Raw genomic sequence first — 16,479 nt, forward strand, 5'->3', positions numbered from 1 at the left:
ACCATATTCAACAGTAACTTTGATTGCTTTACGATTGCAGCTTGTTATTGCGCAGTTTAACATGAAAAATCTATGACTAAGAGGTCTGGTCAAAATACAACATAAAAATTTTCATTTTCGATTTTTTCTTTTCAACACAACAATCACATGCGAAAAAAAACAAGTGCATGTCAGATTGAATTTTACGGTTTATTAAAATTGCATGAAAAGCTTACAAAAGTGTACAGATAATTAAATAATTGCTTACAAAAAACCATACATAATCGAGACTCTAATGTGCGTTTGTGGAATCAATAAAATGTCTTACATTTCAATCAAGATATAGAAGCGAATATGGAATCGGACAGTAAACCATCAGAAATCCCAAAACTACGAAAGACCGTTATTGGATCCAGCAAATACAGCAAGATACCTCGCGAAGAAGGTCGGACCAATATGTTTACATCGGAAAAGGTCTCGCTGCGTTCAACTTCATCAGTTTCTGACTCAAGACAGGAAGTAATATCATCTAGTAATAATGCATCTACAAGCCTCACTCAACCACATTCTGATGTCAAGAAACCTCCTAATTCATGGCAAGTAGTCAATTTCAAAAAAAGAAAAACTTCATTTGAACCATTAGGAATAGATGTCAAAATTCAAAACAGATTTTCGGCCCTTTCAACAATAGACACAGCTAATGATGACAACTTAGTTAAACCGGCCCCAGTCAGTAAGCCCCCTCCAATATTTATTTACGGAGTTGACGATATTAATGATATGTCTAATCAATTAAATGAAATAATTCCGCATGATCAATATTTCCTGAGAAGTTTAGCTAACAATACATTTAAAATTCTATGTAATTCTGTCGACCATTTTCGAACTTTATCCAGACATCTAAAAGAAACTAATGCCGTATATCATACATATCAATTAAAAGAAGAGAAGGCTTATAGGGTTGTTCTTAGAAATGTACACTTTTCGACAAGCACAGATGCAATTAAATTAGAACTATTAAAACAGGGTCATGTCGTACGTAATATCCTAAATATTAGACATAGAATAACAAAAGAACCTCTTAATATGTTTTTTGTTGATCTGGAACCAAATAGAAATAACAAAAATATTTATAACATTTATAAATTATTCAACTGCATAATACGCGTCGAACCACCGAGAAAGTCCAACAACATTATACAATGCACTCGCTGTCAACTCTTTAATCACACCAAAAAAATACTGCAATAGACCATTTGCTTGCCTAAAATGCGGTGACAATCATAATACTAAAGCTTGTACCAAAGATCCGAATGCTCCGGCATGTTGTTATTTTTGCGACGGTGCTCATCCAGCTAATTATCGCGGTTGCTCATACTTCCAAAAAATTAAAGAACAAAGAAACAAAACTCCAGTAAATCAATCAGTCATAAATCCAAATCCAAATAACCAAAATTTTAAAAATTCTAATAATTCTAATTCTAATAATAAAATAAACAACATTTCTCCGGCCTTAAATCCAACAATTCAAAATTCATCCTATGCAGACATTGCAAAAAACAATTACTCTGTTTCTAATCATTCACCTTCAAATTCCGATTCTGATTCTCTAGCAACACTTATTTTAGAATTTAAAAATATCTTCAATCAGCTTTTGCAACAGAACACCATAATAATAAATATGTTATCCACGTTAGTCAACAACAAAAGCAATGGCAAAAATAATTAAAATTGCTGAATGGAATGCCAACGGTTTAATACCTCACAAAAATGAAGTAGAATGTTTTTTAAAGTTAAACTTAATAGATATCTTATTAATCTCAGAAACTCACTTCACTGAAAAAAACTACTTTAAAATTTATAACTACACTACTTATAATTCAAATCACCCAAGTGGCAGGGCTCGCGGCGGTTCGGCTATATTAATCAAAAATAATATAAAGCATTTTGTTCTACCAAATATTTCTGATGATTTTTTGTGTTTCTGCTGTTTATTGTCCACCAAGATTCAAAATTTCTTGTGCTCAGTTTTCTTCATTTTTCTCTCAATTAGGTAATAAATTTATCATTGGTGGTGACTTTAATTGTAAACATATTGCCTGGGGTTCTAGACTGACTACAGCCAAAGGAAAGATTCTTCATGCAGCCATAGGGCAAAATAACCTCTCCTTTATTTCAACTTGTAGTCCAACTTATTGGCCTTCTGACCCTACTAAAGTTCCAGACCTTTTAGATTTTTTTATTGTGAAAGGTATTGATCTTTCAAATCTCAATGTTGAATCTAGTTACGATCTCTCTTCAGATCATTCTCCAATACTTGTGACGTTTAGCACATTTCCTACTCCAGTTATCAACAATCATATTCTACACAACAATCTTTCTAACTGGATTCAATTCAAATCCATACTTGATTCAAAATTATTTCCAAAATCTAGGCCTACAAGCGTTATTGATATAGAAAATAATATAGATTATTTTTCTGAGATTGTACGTGAAACAACCAAGCAGATCACCCCGAACATTATTCCAAGAAATGATAATCTAATAATTCCGCAAGAGATTAAGAAGCTAATTGCACAGAAACGAAGAGCAAGACGTACCTGGCAACATTCTCATCTACCAACGGATAAGACATCGCTTAATCATCTCAATAACACGCTGAGGAAAAAAATGAAAGAATGGAAGAATTGTACATTCAGGTCGTATATATTGCAGCTAAATAGGTACGATAATTCCATATGGAAACCAATCAGAAACAAAAGTAAACCCCTACAACAAAACCCTCCTCTGAAAATAACCAACCAAAACGGATTCATTTGGGCAAAAAGCAACGAAGAAAAAGCGGAGGCATTTGCTGATCATCTAAGTAGCATTTTTTGCGCTCGCAATATTTCCCAGAATAATTTAATTAACAATTTCGTAAATCAACCCATACATTCCACACCGTTAGGACATTTTTCACCAAATGATGTCTTATGTGAAATAAAAAGGATAAAAAATAGATCTTCGCCGGGTATGGATAAAATTACTCCAAAGATGTTAAAAGAATTGCCTACAAAAGGTATTTTATATATAACAAATATTTTCAACGCCATACTTCAATTCAATTATTGGCCCACAGCGTGGAAGACTGCAGAAATTATTATGATCGCTAAACCAAACAAAAAACATCACACTGCTAGTTCATACCGTCCTATCAGTCTTTTATCGATATTATCGAAAATTTTAGAGAGACTTTTGTTGCAGAGATTGTCAGAAGATCATCCGAATGATAGTTGGATTCCTCACCATCAGTTTGGCTTCAGAAAAAATCACTCTACAATTCAACAATGCAACAGAACGGTGTCTCGTATTCTTGAAGCCATGAATAGAAAGGAACACAGCGTAGGCGTTTTCTTAGATGTCAGCCAGGCTTTTGATAAGGTTTGGCACTCAGGACTCCTATATAAAATCAAAACAACTTTTCCAAACTACTTCAATATCTTAAGCTCATATTTGCTTAATAGAAAATTTAGAATCAAAATTAAAGATGTGACTTCAAGCATCAGAAATATAGAATGCGGAGTACCACAGGGCAGTGTGCTAAGCCCTGTACTTTATCTTCTTTTCACAAACGATATGCCCACAGATGATCTTCTAACCATTTGCACTTACGCCGATGACATAGCAATTATTTCATGCAATTCCGATATTAGAACAGCAACTTGTCAGTTACAAAATTATTTATCTAGTCTCGAAAAATGGTTTTTAGATTGGAATATCAAAATCAATATCGAAAAATCTCAGCACATAATTGTTTCTCTAAAACATCACAACAGTCCACCTATCATCATGAACAATTCAATAATTCCACTATGCAATTCTGTCAAATATTTAGGCATGCACATTGATTCGAAATTGACATGGAGAACGCACATTGAATATAAAAAGAAACAAATCCAACTGAAAATAAAAGATTTTTACTGGCTTTTTGGGAGGAAATCTGAAATCTCTCTCGATAACAAGGTACTTTTGTATAAAACTATCATAGTGCCCATTTGGACTTATGGAATCGAACTATGGGGTTGCTCATGCAAATCTAACATAAACATCATTCAAAGGTGCCAGAATAAAATTCTGCGTATCCTTACTAATGCGCCTTGGTATATTTCGAATTTTTGCCTACATAAGGATTTGAAAATCTCAACAGTCAACGAAATGATCAAGATTAGAAGTTCATCTTTCAACAACAAATTAATCCAGCATACAAATCCTACAATTCAAGCGATTCAGAGACCGATAAGAAGATTGAGCAAGAAATGGCCTTCCGATCTACCAAACACCTAGCCCAATGTCTGCACGCGTCCTGACGTAGTACGCGGCATACATCATCACGTCATCGTTCATTTATGTTATTATTTTTGTATTACTGTTTTAATTTAATTTTTATTTTAACTTTTTTCATTTTATATTCAATGTATTGCATTTTTTGTTTTTTTTGTATTTTTTTTTTGCTCATATCAATTTTGTAAATAAGACATTAAAGTCTTGATTAACAAAAATAAATTGTAACAAAAAAAAAAAAAAAAAAAAAAAAAAAATTTTCGATTTTTTTGCAATTACTATAATTTAGCCTCCGGTAAGTTACTAAGCTCATTACATCGAAATTGACGTCGATTGACGCAAACTCGAAAAGCTCAGAAATATTAAAAAAAAACGTTTTTTTTCAAGGTTATTCTTAAAAAAAATACTAACAAGTAATCAAAATACTTACAACAGATGAACCTAATGCATTCTGATCATAACTTACAAATTTTCTTGAACTTGTCACAGTTCTCATAAAATTAGAAATTTTTGGAATTTTATTCAGTAAACACTCTTATTTTAAAGATTCTTCTGTTTTCCTTTTACGATATTCTGCACCACTTAGTTTTTTTCGGTACGCACTCATTGTAATTGTAAATAAAATGATAAATTGTAATAATAAATTGTGAATAAAAAATCAGACAAACCTAACAACTTAGTTAAAAAAGAGTCTAATTCAAAATAATATCTAATTTAATTCTTTACTGGTACTGAACACAATAATAAAATTATAAGACTTTTCACTTAAACGGCTATCGTAAAACTAAAATAATTACTTCGTTTTGTTTATAGTTCGATCTTAGATTTATACAGTTGTTATTATTTGATTTCAGCCACTTAACCCCGTTCCAACCCTTAGCGGGGCGCGAGGTTTTTCCAAGAGTGACGCACTGTTTCGAAAATACTATTTTCGAAAATAAAACATTTTTTTTTTTGAAATTCTAATTATTTTTGCGATGCGCACCCCAATCTAATAAAAAAAATTGCGCCCTCTTTTATTTTTCTAACAATATCATTTCATAAATGTTCAAATATTTAACTGATATTATCAGACTACAAGCTAATATGCAATATTAGGTAAAAATATACATAAAAAATCATTATTTTTTTCACTTTTTATGTATATTTTTACATAATATTGCATATTAATTTATAGTTTGATAATATCAGTTAAATATTTGAATATTTATGAAATGATATTGTTAGAAAAATTAAAGTAGGGCGCAATTTTTTTTTATTATTAGATTGAACCCGAGCACTGCTCGCCAAAGTTATTGTTTTAGGCGATAAAAATCTAGTACAATGGTTCTTTATTGGGATATGTTTAGTTTAGATATGATAAGAGCAGATGAATTATTTATCGTTGCGTTAATAAATTAAACTTGAACGACATTTGAGATCATGAATAAACACTTAAAAAGTCTTTCTGGATAGCCATCAAGATAAGAGACATGTTATTGTTATACGATGTGTGTGTTATTTTTAATAATCAATGATTACACTCGCCTATTACGAGTTACATTCTATTTTATATAAAACGATCTGTAAATTTATAAAAAAATCAGGATTAGTCCTTGAAATAAATTATCGAGACATTTTATTGGGTTTAAATTTTTTTTGACATTCTGAAAAATTTGCCGCCCCCCAAATCCTGCCGCCCTAGGCCCGGGCCTCACGGGCCTATGGGGTAATCCAGCACTGATTGGCTTATGAAAATAACAAATACTAAGAAAAAAGTGATAAAAATATTTTCAAAATTTGTAATCATTTATGTGTATGATGAGTAAGTATAAGCAGGTGCTTTAAATGAAATCTCTGAGTAATAAATGAGTTACATTTCATTATCAAGATATTCATATAATTTACAATAATAAGCAAAAATTAATAAAAATAATAAGTTCGTGTCTGAAGTTTAACACAAATAATTATACAGGATTTCTCAGAGCAAAGGCAATAACCTCTGAGAAATATATGCAATTAGTTTAAAGATGCTCATCTGATATTTTTAATTAAATTTACCTAATTTCCTTAATAAAAAACAATTCAAAATAAAGAAATAAAACAAAGTATAATAATTTAATAAGATTTGAAATTTTTATTAATGTTCAATATATGGCGTTTTTTTTCTTAACACGTTGTTATCAGTGCAAAGAAATCCAAATCTGTGTCGCAGATATTATTAAACATGTGATCATCTTTCATAATTCATTGCATATCTTTTTTATGTTTGATTTTGGAAATAATTTAGTGCCGCAGAATTATATGGAAAACCTTCAAGTGAATTGAATTATTAATTTTATTTATCTAATGCTAACCTCCAATTCGCAGTTCTAGAGGCTTTCTAGAACATTAACAATTAGAAAGTAGTGGGGCGCATGGCATCGTGCCTTAAGGCAAATTGCTGGAACTTCCCGTACCAAAAATTATTCTTTTAAAAGACTAACATTTTTGAAAAAAATTTACTTGGAAAAAATTAGATTTTTGAGAAAGTATAAATTTTTGACAAAAATTAATTTTTTTGGAAAAAAGACTTTTTGAAAAAAAAAATGTTTTCTTTATTTTGAAATATTTTGGAATTTCTGAACTTTTTTTCAAAACAATCGTACTGCTTTAACTGCATAGGGATGAAATATCGAAGCGCGTAAGCGCTGCGTCGCCGTCTAACGGATAAACTTGGTACGGAACCTATAGGAATGTAAACAAAAATTATACTTATTGGTAAAATCTCTATAAAATATCTGATAATTTTTATGTGCGTATGTCTAATGATCATTTTTGACCGCCAAATGGCTTTTTTTTACTTTTTTCACTAGATCTCCGAAACCGCTAGACCTGCCTTCATGAAAATTTAATCAGTTGTTCACCTTGTCTATACAAGTGAACTGTTTCTTTCAAATTATTCAAATCAGACACTCCGCTCTCTTAAAAACTGAGTTACCGTTTGTGGTACTTTTGCCCCGTATCTTCGAAACGGCTAGACCTGCCTATGCCAAAAACTAATCAGCACGTCTCCTTATAAAAAGCAATCGAATGTTTTTTGAACACGGTTGAAACGTGTTCCCGAAATCGTCGAGGAAAATTTGTATCCGCATACACACACACTCATACACACACACTTACACACATGCACACATACACACACATACATCAATTTCTTCTAAGATATGCCAAAATGTTCAAAAATCTCTGAAACGTAAAGAAAAATAAAAATTTTATTTTGATTTTTTTATGATTACTATAACTTACCCTACGGGAAGTTAATAAATTTTAGATGAATAAAATAAACAATAAAATTGAATACAAAACATTTACATAAATTTAATGAAAAATTCAATTATCACTTCATTATCATTTATTAAAACTATAATAGAAGAAATAGCAAAGTAATGGTAAGTGTTAATCACCTAGTCATATTCAATGCACATTGAACCAACATTATAAAAAGCGCAAGGTCAAAAATATTTTGAGCCTCGACTCCAATTTTATCATTGAGAGCCATTTGATCTGTAGCAGTTACCCCATTTCCCATTTTTTGGAAAGAAAATGGAAAAAAACGAGCAATTGACACTCTTACAAAAAAATGTTCAGTTCATTATAAAGATTTTAATACATTTAGCGAGGTTTAATGCACTATTTTAGGGCTATATTTTAGCCTCTGAAAAGTTGCAAGTAAGTAAAATTTTTAATTTAGCTCCAAAACTTTAGGGGTCTTTTCTCAATTGAAAATTAAGAAGCTTTAAATAAAATTAAGATATCGTTTTACTGATTTAGGGTTCGGCATTAACAAACAAAATTATTTACATAAAATTGCACTAATTGAGCGATTATAACCAGAGAATCTCTAAACATAAGTCACCCGATTTAAGGTGATGGCTGGTTACACTTTTTACCCCTTTACTTTAAAATTGTTAAAAATTTTCAACTTAACTTGTTTTTGAAACGATGGTAGTGGAACTTTCTACCCGCAAACCATTAAGCCCTGCTCTGTCCTGCATTTTAAAATACTTGACTATAGTACTAATAATTCATTTAATATCTATTATATAAGAATTATTATTTGATGGTTTAGTACAATATATCAAAAACACGTTTCATTTGAATTTTTAATTTTTTCTAGAAAACAAATAAATATAAAAGATAATATGATATTGGACTCCGGATATCAACCATTTTCAATGTTCTATGCGCATCCTGTTTTTCGATAGGAAGTGAACCAGCAAAAATTACAAACAATTATTCGATTCCATCAAATTTCATTCACTAATTTTTTGCAACATCATATTGTATATATAGTTGAAAAATATTTGCGTGGTACATACATCATAGCACAGTAATATTAAATATGTAGTTATTAAAATTGATAAAAAAATCATTGAAACACAAAAGCTCGATGATTGCGTAGAATCATTCAATTTACTAACATAAATAAATGAAAACACCAAAAACTATATTAAATACATCGAGAAAATACATCTTTACTCTACTGACTAATTTTTTGTCTAAGTTTTTGATTTGAAGATTTCGATTTGAATGATTCAAAAAGCATTTCACTTATATTAACGGATAAAAAAATTGATTACATTTTTGGGACAACATGTCTACCGGTTTCAAAGATCCAATGAAAATGTTAAAAAATGCCATTTGGCCGCCAAAAATGATCATTTTTTTAGACATATGCACATCAAATTATCAGATATTTCATAGAGATTTTGATGATAAGTACAAATTTTGTTTTCATTTCCATGAGTTCCGTGCCAAGATTTATAATGCCTAACCGCAAGACTGCGACGCGGCGTTTACGCGCTTCCATACTTTGTCTTAAAAGCAAATCCGCATCGCGATTGCTTTGAAACAAATTCAAAATTCACAAATAATATCAGAAATATCAAAAATGTTAAACAATGTCATTAAAAAATTTTTTTTTTCATAATTTTCAATTTTTTTTTAAAGCTTCTAAAAATTCTAAATTACGCTACGGGTAGTCCAGAAATCAGCCTTAAAATTTATCAAAAATTCATACAAAAATTTATCAAAATCGTCAAGATCGGTTCAGACTAATCGTAATAAACGATTTTTTTTTTATCAAATGTCATCAAATGGCTTTTAAATTTTTGAAATCGATGCATCCTGTTTTGAGACAACTTCGACGTAAGGTCCAATTTTGGTTATTTATTATGCACAGGAACATCGTTTTCCCAATTTTGATCCAAACGGATCAGAAGGTCAGTCAAATTAGTAAATCGGATTTTTAAATCAAAACTAAATTTTCCTTCGCTACTAATAATTGATTTTTTTCATAATTGTAATTGAAAAAATAATCTTTATAACTTAAATTAGAAAAGTAGATTGATCACAGAGTAACAAACTAATTTTACCGTATCAATAAACTTCGTCTTCATCAAAAGTGCAATAAAAGTGTAATGGGAACAATCAGATAATTGAACCATCAACGCTTTGCTTTGTATTCAATAAGCAGATTTTAACACGAGATTAGTATAATTAATTCCACGTTATTATTTATTCATATTTAAATATCACTTGTCAATTCTTATAAAATATCTTAATATCTCAATATGTATGTACACATTACAATCAGTCGTTCTTATACAACATTCAGTAAATTTGATGGTTTATTAAATAAAGGAAAAAGGTCGAAAGGTCACCCATTGGTGATCCGATTCGATGTTGGATATGTTTAGCTTATAGATGTAGTCCTGTTGTGAAAATATTAATTAAGCCTACGAGTAATTGTATATATCATAGGATTACTAAAGAATATCAAAAAGGGGCCGTTTTCTTCTGAGCCGTTCAATGCCATGGTTTTTTATTAAGTTTTTGGCCATGATGTTAGGGTGGTTGTGTATTCTATCCTTGTATCTCAGACTGAACTTTTCAGTTTCTTCCTTAACAGTGTTAATGTTCAAATCTGTATGAACCAACCAATTTGGGGCATACTTGGGTGCAAAATCTTGTTTTGAAATCTTTGTATTATAGCGATGTTGGATTTGCGTGCCGTTCCCCAAAGCTGTATTCCGTACGTCCAAATTGGTTTCAACATGACTTTGTGCAGAAGAAGTTTGTTTCATGATAGCTTGTCAATTAAAGATAATATTAACGTTTTGTCAGACAAGTTGTTACAATTACAAAATTAATCAAAAACAAACATTTTTGATAATGATTCTTTCCGAATGTAAAGAATTTCTAAATTTTGCTTTGACCATCATGCAACAATAATGATAACTTGCCTCAGTGATTGCCTCTGGTTTTCTTTAGAAATATGTATAGATCTAGATTAAAAATATTTTAGTGAGAATATATTCTTTTCCCGGCATTGCTGCATCAAATTAAATATATATCAACGGTATTACAAAAATTATAATAATAAAAATAAATCAAATATATAGATGAGTTTACTCATTGGATTCTTCTTGAAAGTTCTTGAACTTCTTTTACTGGTAATATAAATCTGAATTAGTTTATTTATTTATACGATTTAGATTTACCGATATATAAGAAATTCCAAAATACCATTATTTTTAATTTTTTTAACCAGAAAATCGTGTTAACCAATTTCATGTTTTCTCGACGTTTCAAGGAATTCTGAAAACCAAAATCGAAAATGTATTTGTGTGTGCATTTGAGTGTGTGTACATTAGCCAAAATTTGACAATTCGCAAATTAGATCACAATGTTTCGTCCACGTTTTAACCAAAAATCCTGAACCAATTTTAAATATTTAGAAAATCAGAAAGATGTTAAGTGGAAATTGTTTGTTTTTGGTAAAGTGAAGATATTTTTATAAAAATATCTTAATTTGATAGCACAAAAGTGGCTTCATTATAAAAATTTATCAAAGTTTAGAAAAATAGGTCATAATTTCAAAATTCGATCGTCATAATTTTAAAAGTTGCTAATTTCAAATCGTATTGGTTATGTCGTGTATTTCAACAAATTGGAAAAATTTTACAACTTGCCTTTAGGTAAAATTCTATGTACACCTAGTTAAAAGAAATATTTTGTTACTTTGCTTTAAAAAATAAATAAAATATTGATATATTAATATTATTACATATTCCAATACCTTCATATTATTTTTTCACATGAGTTGAATAATGAGCTCAACTTATTAACGATTGACGACTTTTGTGTATTTTTTTTATTTATTTATAAAATACAATTCAGAAATGTACTTTGATTCTTGGATGTATAACAACAATGTTGACCGTCGTTCAAGAACTTTGGAATAATAGGACCGTATTTCTTAGATAGATTATTCTTCTAGTTATATTAAAAAAACAACAAGTCAATTACGAATAATTTATCAAACTATACTCCATCAATAATCAAATAATAACAAAAAATAATAAATAACAATTATATTAATTCATCATCTGGGAAGATTCGGTGACTTCATAATCTCTGCGATTCAACCAGTCCACATATAATCTCAAGTATCGATCGCATGGTTCGAAGTTCAATTCTGCAAGGCAGAATATTCTGTAGGCATCTTCTCCGTATTGCCCAATTCCGCACAAATCGCTAGCATTGCGCCACCTTCCTTGCAGAAACTCCTTCGACATTTTCTGTATCATAGTTGCTCGTTTTGTGAGACCCAGTGTGATAAAATATTTTTCTAGTTCATTGATATCTGCCCAAATCACACTAATTGGATCTGGAAATTCTCGCAAAAACTTCCAAAGTAATGGCTTTGCTTGAAGTCCAGTCGTTTTGGTTAGAAATATTGTTGCTACTAATAATGCCCAAGGATTCTCAGAAAATTCTTCTTCTATAAGGGCATGAGGAGATCGTGGTGCAACCCAGCGAGGGGTAAAGTGGTTTAAGGGAGTGATACATGGAAATTCCTCAGTACATTTCTTCAATTTAAAATTAATGCAGCAAGAGGACGTTTCTTTTTCCGAAAAATGTTGTGATGAAACTATATTGTCCTCATCATCTTCTTCGCTTTCATTTAAAATATCCTTAGAACTTAAACTGACATCATGAAAACATGGCAAATACTTCCTAAAATATTCGACGGAGAAGCTGTCCAGTCCTGCTGGTTCTTTGGTTTTTCTAATTTTGAAATCTAATCTATTCGATTTCGAAAGAAAATTCAATGGTAAATTATGTAATAAGCGTCTTGAAACCGCTACTATGTAAATATCTTGATCGGTTTGAAAATTTTCGTTCCCAGTAATTAGAAATATATTTTCTCGGAAATATTTACTGATCACAGTAATGGGTTTCCAGAGAGGCTGCAATATGAAATGTAATATTGTAAATAAGTTTGAAATCTATTTGTAATTGAGTAAATTGAAATTTTAGAAAATTACTTCATAAAATAATAGCCATATAAATCCTCCCCCTAAAAGCCTGAAGTGATCAATGGACGCCCCTTTAGTAGAAACGGTTTGGACACAATTATAAACCGAATTTAAAAATTTAATAATTGTTCGAAAGATTCCAATCAATATCTTCCAAACATCGTGCTCATTAGCTTTTGGTAAAGGTCGGCCGGGCCGTTTCTTCGTTATTAATTTATTTTGACGATTCTGACGAAGCTTTGTATGACGATGGATTCAAATATTATAGGCGTACGATAAGCGATTGCATCATAAAAAATCACCAAAGTTACTGATTACAGTTTACGTCCACACTCAAATAAAAGACATTTTCAGAACACCAAGTGGATGAAATGAAATGTACTAAACAAATTAATTTATTTTACACAATTACAGACATTATAAGTATATTTGAAATACATCATTTAGAAATCGCAGCATTTTACCTAAATAGCTGAATCTCAATTCTAGTGTAAGGCATAAATTCTAGTTTTTTTTTAAACCATCGTTAATAAAAGGCAATAATTTTTTTTACTATTATTTTTTTATAATTAAATTTCCGTAGGGTAAGTTATAGTAATGGCCCGAAAATCGAAAATAAAAATTTTTGCATATCTTCACGTTTCAGAAGTTTCTGAACATTTTGGCATGCCTCAGAAAAAATCGATGTGTGTGTGAGTGTGTGTTTGCAATTTTGAATGGTTCAAAAACATTCGGCAAAGGCAGGTCCAGCCGTTGCGAAGATACAGGACAAAGACTGCAGAAAATAGAAATCGAGTTTTTGAAAGAACGGAGATTGCGATTTGAATGATCCAAAAAACATTCAATTTGTAATGATTGGGAGAAGTGGTGATTATTTTTTGGCAAAGACAGGTCGAACCATTTCGAAGATACAGAGCTAAACTAGCTGTAAGTGGAATTCTGTCTTAAGGCAATTAAGGCATCGTGCCTTAAGGCAAATTGCTGGAACTTCCCGTACCAAAAATTTTTATTTTTTTAAAAACAATTAACATTTTTGAAAAAAAATTACTTTGAAAGAATAAGATTTTTGAGAAACTATAAATTGGACAAAAAATAACTTTTTTTTGAAAAAAAAAATTTTTTTTTAAAAAACATTTTTTTTAAATTTTTTTTTTTTGAAAAAAAAATTTTTTTTTTATTTTGACATATTGTAGAAGATCTGAACTTTTTTTCAAAGCAATCGTACTGCTTTAACTGCATAGGGACAAAATATAAAGCGCGTAAGCGCCGCGTCGCTGTCTAACGCATAAGCATTGGTACGGAACCCATAGAAATGTTAACAAAATGTATACTTATTGTTAAAATCTCTATAAAATATCTGATAATTTGATGTGCATATGTCTAATGATCATTTTTGACCGCCAAATGGCTCATTTTTTTACTTTTTCCTCCATATCTCCGAAACCGCTAGACCTACCTTCATGAAAATTTTATCGCTTCTTCATCTTGTCAAGTGAAATGTTTTTTGAATTATTCAAATCGGACGCTCCGTTCTCTTAAAAACTGAGTTACCGTTTTCGGCACTTTTTGCCCCGTATCTTCGAAACGGCTAGACCTGCCTTCGCCAAAAACTAATCAGCACGTCTCCTTATCAATACAAATCGAATGTTTTTTGAATTATTCAAATCGGTTGATCCGTGTTCCCGAAATCGTCGACGAAAATTTGTATCCGCACATACATACACACACGCACATACATACATACATACATACATACACACACACACACACACACACACATACATCCATTTTTTCTAAGGTATGCCAAAATGTTCAGAAACCTTTGAAACATAAAGATATATAAAAATTTTCATTTTCGATTTTTTTGCGATTACTATAACTTGCCCTACGGGAAGTTAATGAACAAAAATGGCAGTTTTTGAGAGAACTAAGCATTCGATTTGAATGATTCAAAAAAACTTCGTGCTTGTGCTGACAAAACAATTGCTTTTGGAATTTTTTTAACTTTCCGTAGGGTAAGTTATAATAATCACAAAAAATCGAAAATGAAAATTTTTATATATCTTTACGTTTCAGAGGTTTCTGAACATTTTGGCATACCTTAGAAAAAATGGATGTATTTGTGTGTGTGTATGTGTGTGTATATGTGTGTGCGGATACAAATTTTCGTCGACGATTTTGGGAACACGGTTCAGCCGATTTCAATTATTCAAAAAACATTCGATTGCTCTTGATAAGGAGACGTGCTGATTAGTTTTTGGCGAAGGCAGGTCTAGCCGTTTCGAAGATACGGGGCAAAAAGTGCCGAAAACGGTAACTCAGTTTTTAAGAGAACGGAGCGTCCGATTTGAATAATTCAAAAAACATTTTACTTGTATTGACAAACTTTAAATTTTCATGAAGGCAGGTCTAGCGGTTTCGGAGATCTAGTAAAAAAAGTAAAAAAATGCTATTTTGACGGCCAAAATTGATCATTAGACATATGCACATAAAATTATCAGATATTTTATAGAGATTTTAACAACAAGTATAAATTTTGTTTACATTTCTATGGGTTCCGTACCAATGTTTATCCGTTAGACGGCGACGCGGCGCTTACGCGCTTCGATATTCCGTTTCTATGCAGTTAAAGCAGTACGATTGCTTGGAAAAAAAGTTCAGAACTTCCAAAATATTTCAAAATAAAGAAAAAAAAAATGTTCAAAAAGTCTTTTTTCCAAAAAAAATCTTTATTCAAAAATTTATAGTTTCTCAAAAAATCTAATTTTTTCAAAAATGTTAATCTTTTTAAAAAAAATAATTTTTGGTACGGAAAGTTCCAGCAATTTGCCTTAAGGCATGATGCCATGCACCCCACAAGTTTCGGTTTTCTTTTGCCCCATAACGTATACGTCCAAAACAAAAAGAATGAAATAATACGACAAAACAAAATAACTTAATCTTAACGATAAAATCTACATAACATAGTTAACAGAAATAGTTTGTAAAATAAAATTGTATAAATGAAAACAACAGAACGACTAACCGTTGGATTGCTCGAATTATCGCCTCCGTTCAACGGCGATATGGAATTCATAATAAAACAATATTCGACTTGTTTTCGCCAAAGTCTGACAGTGCATTAGTGACATTCATATATTCATATATTATATAACTGTATAATCATTAAACTGTATACTATCGGCCATCGCGTGATTTATTATTACAATATTGTAAAGAAATCTCAACATTCATTGTTCCGACCACACATTAATGCGACTGAATGCTACAATCAGAAATATTACACCGAAGTTTGACGTTTCTGACCTTGAATTGCGGTGTAATATATAACACTGCCATCTATAGACGAAGAGCTGGCAACTAGTTTCGGTACATGATTTTGATTATTTCAAATGCGTACTAAGGACTTCAGAGCTATATTTTTTAAATTTTTATTTGCAAAAACATAAACTGTTTTAAAATATGTTTTTTTGTAATTTTTAACACTTTTAGATAGCGTTTCATATCTCAAATCGTAATCGGGTTTTAAACAGTAGTTAAGCATATCCATTTCTAATTCAATACGTGGATGAAAATAACATATTTGTAGAGGAAGTCACCAAATATGGAATATAATTTTGTTTTTGGGTATAAAAAAAACTTCATATTAATATAATTAATTAAATCAGTTTAATGTTTTCACTAATCAGCCATACACTTATATGTAGAAATTAACAGCCTTTAATGAAATATATTAGTCTTGAAAATGTGTCTTGCTTACCGAATTTATGCCTAAAGGGTCCACTATAAATTCGGACAGGTACTGCGAGACACTAACAAAACTCAAAAGAGT

At 30.7% G+C, this 16,479-nt stretch overlaps 1 protein-coding gene across 2 annotated transcripts in view; it reads right to left on the reverse strand.

Annotated features, from left to right (window-relative positions):
- Positions 1-15,896, reverse strand: part of LOC113365693 (methyl-CpG-binding domain protein 4-like) — a 33,371-nt gene extending 17,475 nt beyond the window's left edge. The window contains exons 1-2 of one of the 2 annotated variants that reach the window (XM_026607208.1): positions 15,673-15,896; positions 11,664-12,578 (exon numbers count right to left, since the gene is read on the reverse strand). In XM_026607208.1, the coding sequence (XP_026462993.1) occupies positions 11,703-12,578; positions 15,673-15,723 (927 nt within the window). In that variant the 5' untranslated portion in view covers positions 15,724-15,896 and the 3' untranslated portion in view covers positions 11,664-11,702. Of the gene's footprint in view, positions 1-11,663; positions 12,579-15,672 lie in introns of those variants that run through there. The other variant, XR_003366233.1, reaches the window with a different exon arrangement.
- Between the last annotated feature and the right edge of the window lie 583 nt (positions 15,897-16,479).

The sequence above is a fragment of the Ctenocephalides felis genome, unplaced genomic scaffold, assembly GCF_003426905.1.
Source record: "Ctenocephalides felis isolate EL2017-DRISC unplaced genomic scaffold, ASM342690v1 CF-g0.4_SCAFFOLD_01170, whole genome shotgun sequence".
Classification (NCBI taxonomy): Eukaryota; Metazoa; Arthropoda; class Insecta; order Siphonaptera; family Pulicidae; genus Ctenocephalides; species Ctenocephalides felis.